The following is an 11,553-nucleotide window of genomic DNA, read 5'->3' as shown; positions in this document are numbered from 1 at the left end:
GTTTCTTCACATGCGACTGTGACGATCACAAAAACACGGTTGTGAAAATAGCCAAATCTTAAGGGGTAGGGGAACCCCGCGGCTTGGCCTGGGTCAGGCACGAAAATGCTGGTTTGAGAGGCCCTGGCGGTTGAGCAGGCCCGCTGAACCTAAGCTCTGGTGGTCGCGGACGCAGGAGCCTCGACACACATCCCAGAGACCAGGAAGACACAACCACCGCTCTGCTAGGTGGGAGCTGCCGCGGCTGGAGAGAGGTTGGCCTGGAACCTGGGGTCTCGCAGCGGGTGCTGGGATGCCCGGGATCTGAGGGCTGCCATTGGCCCGCCCCACGGACCGACGAGATCAACAGCCAATCAGAGGAGGGAGCGTGCGGAAGCGGAAGTGAGGTTTCCGTGGAGACAGTCGAGCCTGCGGAAGGCGGCGGCGGCTGCGGTACCTGGGAGCCGATGCTGGGGCAGGGCATGGTGGCGCCGACTGCGCTGTGAGAACGGAGCGGCCGCAGGGTCGCCATGCGCTGGCGGCCCTGACATGGGCGCCAGCGGCTCTAAAGCTCGGGGCCTATGGCCCTTCGCCTCGGCGGCGGGGGGCGGCGGCCCAGAGGCGGCGGGCGCTGAGCAAGCTTTGGTGCGGCCTCGAAGCCGAGCCGTTCCCCCCTTCGTATTCACGCGCCGCGGGTAAGGGCGTGCGTTCCGCCCCGGGGAGGACAGGTGGGTGGCTGGGCGTCCCGCGCCAGGGGGAGCTCCTGCCATTCTCACCCCCTACAGCCGAGCCAGGACGACTCTCATATTTTGGGCCACCACCGGAGCAAGGGGTGGGAAAAGCTGGCCAGGAGCAAGGGGTGGGAAAAGCTGGCCAGTTGACTTCTGGCGGCCTGGCCGCTCTAATGGTCTTATTAGGGAAGAGTGGGCCTGAGGCTTGTCCCTGGTCAGGCTCTCAGCAGGGTAAAACTAAGATAAGGCTTCCATGAGACTGCAGGACCTCTTCCTTTCCTCCCTTCCATCTTATCCTGCAAGTTGAAGGTTCCTAGCCTCCCCCTCCTCCAGTTCTCCCAAGGGGAGAATGACGTTTTTAAGCTGCTTCCTTTCCCCACAGTAGTGGGGTTGGACCTCCGAAGGTAGTAGCTGGGAAAGCAGAGCTGGGCCCCAGAGTGTTGGGGGTGAGGCTGGGGAAAAAAGACCCTCACCCAGTTATATTCTCCAGATCTGGAGCGCTGACTTATTCCCTTTTCCCCCCAGGGGCCCAGACAGGAACACCAGAATGTCCTGGCCCTAGTGGGCTGCTGGGGACAGGCACTCCCCATGCTGGAGATTTGGCTGTTGATACCAAGGAGACACAACAGTGGCAATTTGGCTGCACCAGCTACTGGGGGTGGGGAGATGCAGCCTTCTTCCCTTTAGGCTTCTTCATAAATTAGGCATCTGCCATCTCAGTCTTTGGCACTGGGCCAGCAGTATCTTCTAGGGTGAGAACAACATGCCCAGGCCACCACTCCACCCACTCTAGAAGTCCTGGATGAAGGCAAGGGCCTGATATTGGAATGGTTCTTGCTGAACAAACCAGTAATGAGAACTGGCTTTGGCTGCCTGGATAGTGTTCTCTGGTGTGGCCTCTTTATTTGGGGGTCTGACAGAGTAGCACTGGCCATCACCCCACTCCCCACTTCCTTCTAGTAGACCCCAAACCCCATGCAAATGATTCTCCAGGTATATTATCCTCTCTTCTTCCCACCAAGATTGTTCCTGCCCACTTGGGCTTGAGCATATTTCCCTGTGGTCTGTGGCATTTGCCATGACCAGGTGTGAGTCTCCAGCCCAGCCATTTCTCCGCTGCCTCTACACAGCTCCATGTTCTATGATGAGGATGGGGATCTGGCTCATGAGTTCTATGAGGAGACAATCGTCACCAAGAACGGGCAGAAGCGGGCCAAGCTGAGGCGGGTGCATAAGAATCTGATTCCTCAGGTGAGAGGCTGGGCAGTGGTCACAGAGACTACAACAGGTGTGTGAAGGTAGACCCAGATGGGGTCTGTTGTCATGGTGGGGGCTCTTGGCGGAGAAGCTGGGAGGAACAGGAAGGCTTCCTGGAATAGAAGCCCTGAGCTGAGTCTCATTAGCCTCTCTTTCTATGGCAGGGCATCGTGAAGCTGGATCCCCCTCGCATCCATGTGGATTTCCCTGTGATCCTCTATGAGGTGTGAGCCTGGGGGGTAGCAGACACAAGCACCCCCTGCCCCAGCAAGAAACCTCCAGGCTCAAGATGTGTCTTCCATTGAGGAGCCCAGGCTGGAGCCACAACCCTGAATAAACTCCTTTGGCCCAGAACCTTTAACTGCAAGCGGGGCAGTTCCGCGGTGTTGGTTGGGTATTGGTTTGTGTATGGACAAGAGGTGGTTGGTGGCTGGCAAAGGCTAATGGCAGACTTACCATTAGCCCATCCTCCCCAACCACCCCTCCAAGAAGCATGGCAAGGCATATGTCAGTCAGGAATGCCTGGTTCCTGGTTCCTTGACTGGCCTGCTTTTTTCCAAGCTTGCCTGGCATCGAGCCCTGCTAGAGGCTACAGCACTTTACAAGCAAGGTCTGGCTTCTTCCAACCCCTGGGCTGTGTGGGCTGTACACAAGTGGGAACTTCCTTTCCCTTACTTCCCTTACCCCCAGTTGGAGCATTTCAGCCATTTGCTACCTCGATTCCTCCTGTGGACAGAGGCTGGGGGCAGTGCCAGCCTGATTTTTCCCACTTACCTGCCCATCTGTTCCTACCCTCAGATGGATGGACAGTTTGCTGGCTGTTGGTAGGAGTGGAGGCTGGTGTGGGAGGCTTCTCCCTCCACCCAGGCTGATCCCTCCCTACTGCAACTACTTGTTGCCCCCTCTACCCCTCCCCCAGTTGAGAGGGTACAGGCTGGGGTCAGGATGGGCTGTGGATGCCTGTGCCTATGGGGAGTTGCCCCAACCCACCCATCCTGTCTAATCCTCCTTGCCTTTGCACCAGGCCCCCCAACCCCCCATGGGAGGAGACTGTCTACCATCCTGTGGTTAGGGACAGCACCCTAGGGCTGGTGCCAATAACTATAAGCAGCCCACCACCCCTTCACCTACAGTGTCCCCACTCTAGGATCAGTCAAGGGAAAGTACTGGAGCCCCGGGGTAGGGACAGAAAGGAGGGAAAAACCATAAAAGGAATACTTAAAATATGAAGGTTAATAGTCTAGTCCATGATGATGTTGGGGCAGAGTCTGACTTTTTTTTTTTTTTTAATTCCTTACTGTGTAAACTCTGTGCTTCTAGAATGTGGGAAATGGCTTGGGGAGGGTGGCCTCCAGCCAAGGAAGACTTGTGTTATTTGTTCAATTTCAATAAAATTATTTGTAGATCCTGCACATGAGAGTGGCATCCTTTGGGTCTGTGAATACCAGCTGGGCTCAGTAGGTAGGCCTGGGCCTAGACTCTGACAGGTCCTCCATCTCCGGCAAGGCCCAAGGGTAAGCTTGAGCCCAGCCTGTGGCCATCCCAACCCTGGCTAGCAGGTGGTTGTGTTCGTACAGACCTCACTACAGGCCCCCTCAGCATGCAGGGGCCACTCATCTATTTTGTTCAATGTGGTGGGGACCCCTGGAATCAAAAGGCCATGGTATGGTTCATGAGAGATTGGCCCCACCTGCTTGACCTAAGGTGAGAGTGTGACTCCAGATAGTTCTGGAATAGTTGTCCCGGCCCCAGCACTACCAGCTGACCCCAAGTGACCCCAAGTGGAAACAATGGAGGTCAGGACAGTACTTCCCCACTTCCTCCCACTGGGCTGTGCTCACTTCCATCCCAGGCTGTGCCCCATAGACCTCGAAGGCCCAGCCTTAGATAGACAGCAGCCAGATACGTGCCACACACCCTTGGCCTACTGCCAGGCTCTTGCAGCTCAAACTTACCTGCCTCCTCCCATGCTTGTCTGTGGACACTACTGAGAGAGTGAACCCAGGGCTTCTGTTCTAGCAGGCAAGGCTCAGACCCCCAATACTTCCTCTGCTCTCTGCTGTCTCTGTCTTCTCACCTGCCCCCTACCCCATGTGAACATTCTGCTTTCTCAGAGCCTGCTATGTATGAGGCAGCTTCTCTACCAGGCCTACCTAGCCTTTGGCCATCAATCCAACTCCTAGTTTAGGAAGGAGCGGGTTCAGGAACGCAGGCTTATGGGCCTGGAGAGTTGTCATGCCAATCAACTGAAAGTTTGAACTTGCCAGCTCTGGAGCAGGATCACCCTGTGAAGCCCGGACTGCAGTTCTGTGGGGCACCTTCCCACCTGCTCTATAAGATGCAAGGCATAAGGCCCTGTCATCCTCCACTGTCCCCCCTACTGGCTGTTGAAGAACCAGGGCTCTCCCATGCCAGATGGCATCCTATCTCACACCACCACTGTCCCATCACGGGGGAACTCCCTGTGCTGGGCCTGCCCAGCTGACCCTGAAGCTGGAAACAATGGCAGTCAGGGCAGTACTTCCCCACCCCCTCCCACTGGGCCGTGCTCACTTCCTTCCTGCTGGCTGCCTGAGGAAGTGTCCCTTCCCTGTGACAGTCTGGCCCGGCATTTGTTTTGCCAGGGGTCCCCACCCTTGGAGCTTCCAAAGCCTCTGTCCCTTTTGAAGCCAGCACAGTGATACAGGGACACTGCATCCTCCCCTGCCATGTCCTGAACTCCTTGGTCCTCAGGACCAGACTCCAGAATATGCATCCACCTCCCCCAGCCCTTCCCACAGCCTTCTGTTAGGAGAGAAGCCTCTGGGCATTGGCGAAGTGGGCCACTGGGGTGCTGAGGGGTAGGCTTAGGGTGATGTGAGGGTAGGCAGATTTGTCAGCACCTTTGGAGAGGTCTGCTGGAAGCCTGCTGCAGTCTTCCGTGGGGCCAGCCACATTATGAGCACTCCCTCTCACAAGAACATACCCCTTTCCTCACTCATGTTGTAAAGAGCCCCCTACTTTATGCAGCAGACTCAGTGACTTCCAATAATGTCCTCCAGGAGGAGACCACCCTGCAGAACCTTTTCAGCCCCTGATCCTAACCCCTATCCCACACAGTTGCACACATCAACACATTGTCCTCTCTGTCACACTTGGGATGCTTCCGCTCTCAGTGGAAAAAATTGACTCAGCTCCTGGAAGTCCCCCTCCACACACACACACACCCCTGCCTCCCCACTGGTTCCTTTCTTTGGTACCTGCTCTGAGAGACCATTAGCTAAACACCCTCCAAATAGTTTGACTTTCAAAAGCACCACGACTTGGGCCCCTCTTCTCACTCCCTACTGGATTTGAAGATGGGCCCCAACCCCAAGATTGGGGAAAAGAGATTCCTCAGTTTTAAAGAAGTTGTGGGCATGGGGGAGAATGGCACTTGAGCCTGGGCCCCTAGCCTTCCTGTCACCTGGTGCAGCTGGTGTGGCCAGATCCTACTCAGGGGAAGGGTGGAGAGGGGAGTCAGTCAGCCAGCAGGGCATGCCGGAGGGAAACAGGGTCAAGGCGATCTCCTCCTCTAATCCACCCCCCCCCCCCGCCCCTGTTCCTGGCCCTTTCCTCTCAGAGGGGCAGCAGGAAGTGAGGAGAAAGGGCTGGGATGATGGGAGGCGGGAGTGGGTGGGAGGGAATGGAGTTTATCAAGTCCCCGGCGGGCTGCCCAACGGGCAGCAGCTGGCGCAAGCAGCCTGGCTGGAGAAGCACACCCCAGGAAGAAGGAAGGCCGCCGACCTCCTGGGGAGACGGACTCCCACACAGGTGAGATCAGCGCAGACCGCCGACGGCTGGCCAACACCTCCATAGGTGCGCTCGAAGAACCGGTACCTCCCTCTTCCCAGGCGCCCAGTCGGGGAAGGGGCTGGCGGCGCAGACGCGGGCCCTTTGGAGAGTTGAATCCCGCATGGGGGAACGGATCTAGGAAGAGGCGAGGAGGTCTCGTACAGGACTCGCAGTGTTCCAGCTCTATGCCTGCCTCCCACCGGGAAGGGCTTGGTGGGTGTAAAGGCTCAGAAAACGGGATGGAGTCCCCGGGGAGTTCCTCCTGCCGGCTTCCCGAGGTCTGGCCAGAGACTTGTACAAGGATGGCAGCCCTCTCGGAGTTGAGAGGGAGCCCTGGAATCTCCCGCAGGCCCCCGAGACTGGGCAGGAGAGGATAGGTTACCAAGGATTGGCCCGCCCCTGATGCGGGTCGGTTTAAGGGGGTGCCCTATCCCCAAGCCCCTCCGTCTAGCAGCCACCCAAGGCCCGGGTTGCCAGGACAACCACTGCCCCGGCCCTGCCCCTGGAGGGCCAAGAGGTGGTGCTTGGCCCCTTACCCCAGAGGGACAGGGGGTGGGGCTTCCTTTCAGACCAACGACTAGAGGAGGGGGAGCCCCGATTTGTAGGAGGCGGGGCATTACTGTCCCGAGAGACCAGGGATCCGCTCAAGTCAAAGTCCCTTTTCCACACAAAGGTGCCCCGGGGCTGGGGTCTACATTCAGGTGTGCAGAGCCAAATCTTCTGCTGCCCCCAGCCAACGCCTCAAGGTCCCACAGCACCTCCTTATGACTGAGCGGGTGCACGCCACCTCCTTTATTCCCTCCCTCCCACCGTCCCTTATTCTGTCCCTTTAAGGGGCTGGCGGCGACGCGAAGCGGGGAGGACTGTACCACCGGCTGCAGGCTGTGGGGGTAAATTTCAGGCTAACTGGCGCTCGTGGTTGAGACTTTAGCAGAAAGTCCCATTTGGAAGGGCTTCAGAGTCTTAAATGGGTGGGATTCGTAGAGGATCTGGGATCCTCGAGTCCGAAACGCGGTACTAGAGGCGAAAAAGGAGAACACACCCTCCCTCCCCTAGCGCGAGTCTTGCCCCGCGGCCCACCTCCGCGCTGGACTCTTAAAGGGCCCACAGACCGGGGGGCGGAGCCAGCAGAGACGCCGAGCCGGGCAGTGCCTGGGCGAACGGCCGGAGCAGGCTGGGCTGGGCCCGGGATGGCGGTGGCCCTGGCGTGGTTCCCGGTGGCGTCCCGCGCGAGGTGAGAATGGGCTCTGCAAGCCTGGTGGTACTCCCCCCGCGGGCTGGCCTCTCAGCCCTGAGGGGCGCTCCCGGAGAGGCGCCCAGGAACCCCACCCCCACCCGGCCGGGCTCAGGCCCCACGTGCGGGGCGGGGGCGGGGTCCCGCACAAAGGCCAGGTGAAGGGCTTTCTACCCACGACCGGCCAGGTGGGGGGTGGAGAGGGAGGCGCGTGCGCGTATTCCTGGTAGCGGTGGAGGAAAGGGCCAGCCGGACGGCCGGCGCCGCCGTGGGAGGTCCGCTGCCCCTTTGTCCCTGCGGGGCCTCCACCAAGACTGGGGGAGTGTCTGCGCTCAAGACAAAGTACTGACAGCCTCACTTCTTTCGGGCCGGTGTTGCACAGATACCAGCCCCACTGCTGTGTTCCTTCCAACTTCCTAGCTTCTGTATGAACTGTGCCCTGCCTTACTCAAATGCTATTGTTTCTCTGGATCACGGGTTCTTCACCGGGTTCAGGGTGAGCCTCAGGGGTTCAGGGCTCTCTGAAACCATACACTGGATGGTATGCAGGCATGGATGTGGCTCTAGCAGTAGGTCCATAAGCAAATTCATCCAGTTCTCAGAAGAGTCACAGATCTGACAGATTCCTGCCCAGTCATAGGCTACCTGCTAGGGGAAGGAGCCCTATGCTCCTGGCAGTGAGTCCCTGGCGCGTCTTGTTTACCCTTCAGTGGCCGGTAGTATCTGAAACCTATTAAAGTCATGTGTGGTCTGAACAGCTTTGGGCACAATGCCCCAAACAGCGTGGGCTTTGGGAGCATAGATGGGTTTGAGGTGGACACCTCCAGGGTTCTCTAGACTGACTTGTTTTCTCCCACTCTCCTCCAGTTCCTGAGCTGGTGCCAGGCAGGTGACACTTCCTGCAGTCCCCAGTATGCGGGCAGGCCCAGGCCCCACCGTCACACTGGCCCTAGTGCTGGCGGTGGCATGGGCCATGGAGCTCAAGCCCACGGCACCACCTATCTTCACAGGCCGGCCCTTTGTAGTTGCGTGGGATGTTCCCACACAAGACTGTGGCCCACGCCACAAGGTGCCACTGGATCTGAATGCCTTCGATGTGCAGGCCTCACCCAATGAGGGTTTTGTGAACCAGAATATCACCATCTTCTACTATGACCGTCTAGGCCTATATCCACACTTTGATTCAGCTGGGAGGTCTGTGCATGGTGGAGTGCCACAGAATGGCAGCCTCTGGGCACACTTGAAAAAGCTGCAAAAACCTGTGGAGCACTACATTCGAACACAGGAGCCTGCAGGGCTGGCGGTCATCGACTGGGAGCACTGGCGACCTGTGTGGGTGCGCAACTGGCAGGACAAGGATGTGTACCGCCAGTCATCACGCCAACTGGTGGCTAGTCGCCACCCTGACTGGCCATCAGACCAAGTAGGCAAACAGGCACAATATGAGTTTGAGTTTGCTGCACGGCAGTTCATGCTGGAGACACTACGCTATGTCAAGGCAGTGCGGCCCCGGCACCTCTGGGGCTTCTACCTCTTTCCGGACTGCTACAATCATGATTATGTGCAAAACTGGGAGAGCTACACAGGCCGCTGCCCTGATGTCGAGGTGGCCCGCAACGACCAGTTGGCCTGGCTGTGGGCTGAGAGCACAGCCCTGTTCCCCTCTGTCTACCTGGACGAGACACTCGCTTCCTCTGCCCATGGCCGCAAATTTGTCAGCTTCCGTGTTCAAGAGGCCCTTCGTGTAGCTCACACCCACCATGCCAACCATGCACTCCCCGTCTACGTCTTCACACGGCCCACCTATAGCCGTGGGCTCACGGGGCTTAGTGAGGTACGTGCCTTCCAGAGCCCTGCCTTCTTCCTCCTTACTCAGGGAAACACTGCATGTTTGGGTTCCCAGGGGCCCACAGCCCCACAGTTTACTGGCTATTCCACATCCCCTCAAATCATTCTCTTGGTAACCTTGTGAAAGGGTGACAACATTATTTCCATTTTACTGGTAAGAAAACTGAGGCACAGAGATGCTGAGAAGTTTGCCCAAACTTTCCCAGCAAATCCAGGGCAGAGCAGGGACTTGGACCCAGGCATTCTGACTTTGGAGTCCATCCTGATAGATAATGCCCAAGGGTCAGGTGTGCCCCTGGCTTGGGAAGCTGAGGATCAACATGAGAGTAGAAATGGACTTAAACATTTAAGGAGTAAGCAAAACAGATAGTCTGAACATCTTCCTGGAGGTGTAAGAAGAAGGCTGGGCTTGGGGTCAGCAGGTCAGAACAGCCTGGGGCCTGCCCACCCTGTCTGCTCTTCTCACCCGTCGTCTCAGTCTTCCCAAGTGACTATCCCCCTCCCCGTACAGATGGACCTCATCTCTACCATTGGCGAGAGTGCAGCCCTCGGCGCAGCTGGTGTCATCCTCTGGGGCGACTCAGTGTACACCACAAGCATGGTAAGTGAGACCCACCCAGCCTGTCGTAGCTGAGTCTACAGGAACAGGCAGAGAGTTTGGGCCTCTGGCTACCTGGCTCAGGTTGGCAGGTTTAGACTGGTACCCTTGTCTGACTCCCACCCAAGGCTTTCCTGGTCCAAGCAGAGAAGGAGGGAATCCCCACCCTACTCCCAAGAAAGAGGAAAGGCTGTCCTGAACAGCTGTTGACTTCCACCCTTCCCCACTTGCCCAGCTAGACTCTAGTCTCCACCCGCACCCCCTTCTTAGCAGGAGCAGGGACTGTGAGGGCTCAGGCACACGTGTGTATGTGTGTGTACACAAATGTGTGCACTGTTGAAAAAGGTATGGTCATCAGAGTGTGGATGCAGAATTTCCATCTTGGTCTGTGGGCTGACTCAGCTAACCCTGACCTGTGATCCCTGGCCTCTGTCCCCCAGGAGACCTGCCAGTACCTCAAGGATTACCTGACACGACTGCTGGTCCCCTATGTGGTCAACGTGTCCTGGGCTGCCCAATATTGCAGCTGGGCCCAGTGCCATGGCCATGGGCGCTGTGTGCGCCGCAGTCCCAGCGCCAATACCTTCCTGCACCTCAGCGCCAGCAGTTTCCGCCTAGTGCCTGGCCATGCACCTGGTGAGCCCCAGCTGCGACCCGAGGGGCAGCTCAGCTGGGCCGACATCGACCACTTGCAGACGCACTTTCGCTGCCAGTGCTACTTGGGCTGGGGTGGTGAGCAATGCCAGTGGGACCATAGGCAGGCTGCTGGGGGTACCAGCAGAGACTGGGCTGGGTCCCACCTCACTGGCCCGCTGGCTCTGACAGCCATGGCTCTCACCTGGACCTTGTAGGGGTCTCCTACCTGGCTGCCAATTAAGCTGGCGTCTGCCACAAGGCCTCTCTCGGGCATGTAGGAGCCTGTAGGGGGTGGATAAACTAGAGTCTGGAGGGGGCAGAGCCCCCAGGATGCCCAACAGAGTATCCATACCAGCTCTCACCCCCCTGTTCTAAGGGGGAGAGGAAGTCCCCTGGGAGGCCCCTTCTCTTCCTGCCAGAGAGGAAGGAGGATACAGCTGGGCTGGGGAGGGCCTGACCCTACTCCCTTGCCCTAGATAGTTTATTATTATTATTTTTGGATCTCTTTTGTAAATTAAATATAAAACAACTGCTTCTGTGCTTGGACTTTCTGTACTTTGGCCAGGGCTTATGAGAGATTCCAGGGTCTCCCATGAGGTTGAGCTCAGATCTGTCTCTGAGAAGCCCTCTGCTGGGGACTTCTCATCTGTAAAATATGTCCACTGGAACTTGCGGGCCCAGAGCTGCCCACTCTGTGGCTGTCCTGTTGGGGAAAGGGCCACTGAGAGTTGAGGGACACACATTCCACCCCAACACCAAGGACCTTGCTTTCTCCATATTGATTGGAAAGGAGTTGGGCCCCAACCTGGCGTGAGGAACAGGGCTCATTGTGCTTCTACCACTTGCCCCTGCATCTCCAGCTGGGCCGGTACCAGCTTCCTCACCCCACCTACCCAGGGAGAAAGGAGGAAGTAAATGTGTGATCTTCCCTGCTGTTCCCGCAGGCCAGGGCGTCTCTCTCACTCCCTGCTGCCGGTGGGAGTGGACTCCGACCACAAACACCTCTCCCCATCTGGATCACAGCCTTCCCTTGGTTTTGGTGGGGGGCAGCGGGCAGGGGATTGAGATCTGAATCCTGAGATTCAGTCCCTGTCACACTACAGAGATCCATGATAGGACAGGGGGATCCTGAGCCTGGGAGCAGGGACATCCTCAAAGATCACCTCTGTCCTGGCCATGGGAGAACATGGCTAGTCCCTGGCTGTCCTAGAGAAGAGAAGTAGCAGCCGGAGTAGTCAGACCAGCTCTGACTTGCTACACTATGCCTGCCTCTGATGGGAGTTATTTCAACCCTCCCCTCAGCCATCAGAGCCACACCTGTAGTTCCCCTGTCCATGTCAGTGATGACTCACCCACACAGTCCTGTCCTCAGGAAACTCACCAGCCCTGGGGAGACAGACTCAAGAAATAATTGAGTGGTGAGGACAGCCAATAGCAAGGGCTCAGGGGAGGTGCTT

General features: G+C 57.7%; 2 protein-coding genes across 4 annotated transcripts; both read left to right on the top strand.

Annotated features, from left to right (window-relative positions):
* Positions 1 to 60: 60 nt before the first annotated feature.
* TUSC2 (tumor suppressor 2, mitochondrial calcium regulator) lies at positions 61 to 3,379 on the top strand. The gene is made up of 3 exons (XM_063113855.1): positions 61 to 674; positions 1,841 to 1,961; positions 2,132 to 3,379. Exons 1-3 carry the CDS (start codon positions 529 to 531, stop codon positions 2,195 to 2,197), a joined length of 333 nt encoding a protein of 110 aa, XP_062969925.1. The 5' UTR covers positions 61 to 528; the 3' UTR covers positions 2,198 to 3,379.
* A 2,293-nt stretch (positions 3,380 to 5,672) lies between these two features.
* Positions 5,673 to 10,630, top strand: HYAL2 (hyaluronidase 2). Of its 3 annotated transcripts, none has more exons than XM_063115063.1 (4): positions 5,673 to 5,759; positions 7,882 to 8,848; positions 9,374 to 9,463; positions 9,901 to 10,630. In XM_063115063.1, the coding sequence occupies exons 2-4, from the start codon at positions 7,928 to 7,930 to the stop codon at positions 10,309 to 10,311; spliced, it is 1,422 nt and encodes a 473-aa protein (XP_062971133.1). In that variant the 5' UTR covers positions 5,673 to 5,759; positions 7,882 to 7,927; the 3' UTR covers positions 10,312 to 10,630. The 3 variants fall into 3 exon arrangements, with proteins under 3 accessions (XP_062971133.1, XP_062971135.1, XP_062971134.1); XM_063115065.1 differs by having other exon boundaries at positions 5,717 to 5,804; XM_063115064.1 differs by lacking the exon at positions 5,673 to 5,759 and adding an exon at positions 6,927 to 7,014.
* Positions 10,631 to 11,553: the final 923 nt, after the last annotated feature.

The sequence above is a fragment of the Cynocephalus volans genome, chromosome 11 (genome assembly GCF_027409185.1).
Source record: "Cynocephalus volans isolate mCynVol1 chromosome 11, mCynVol1.pri, whole genome shotgun sequence".
Lineage (NCBI taxonomy): Eukaryota > Metazoa > Chordata > Mammalia > Dermoptera > Cynocephalidae > Cynocephalus > Cynocephalus volans.
The sequence above is the reverse complement of the archived record's forward strand: the minus strand, read 5'-3'. Positions and strand labels throughout refer to the sequence as shown.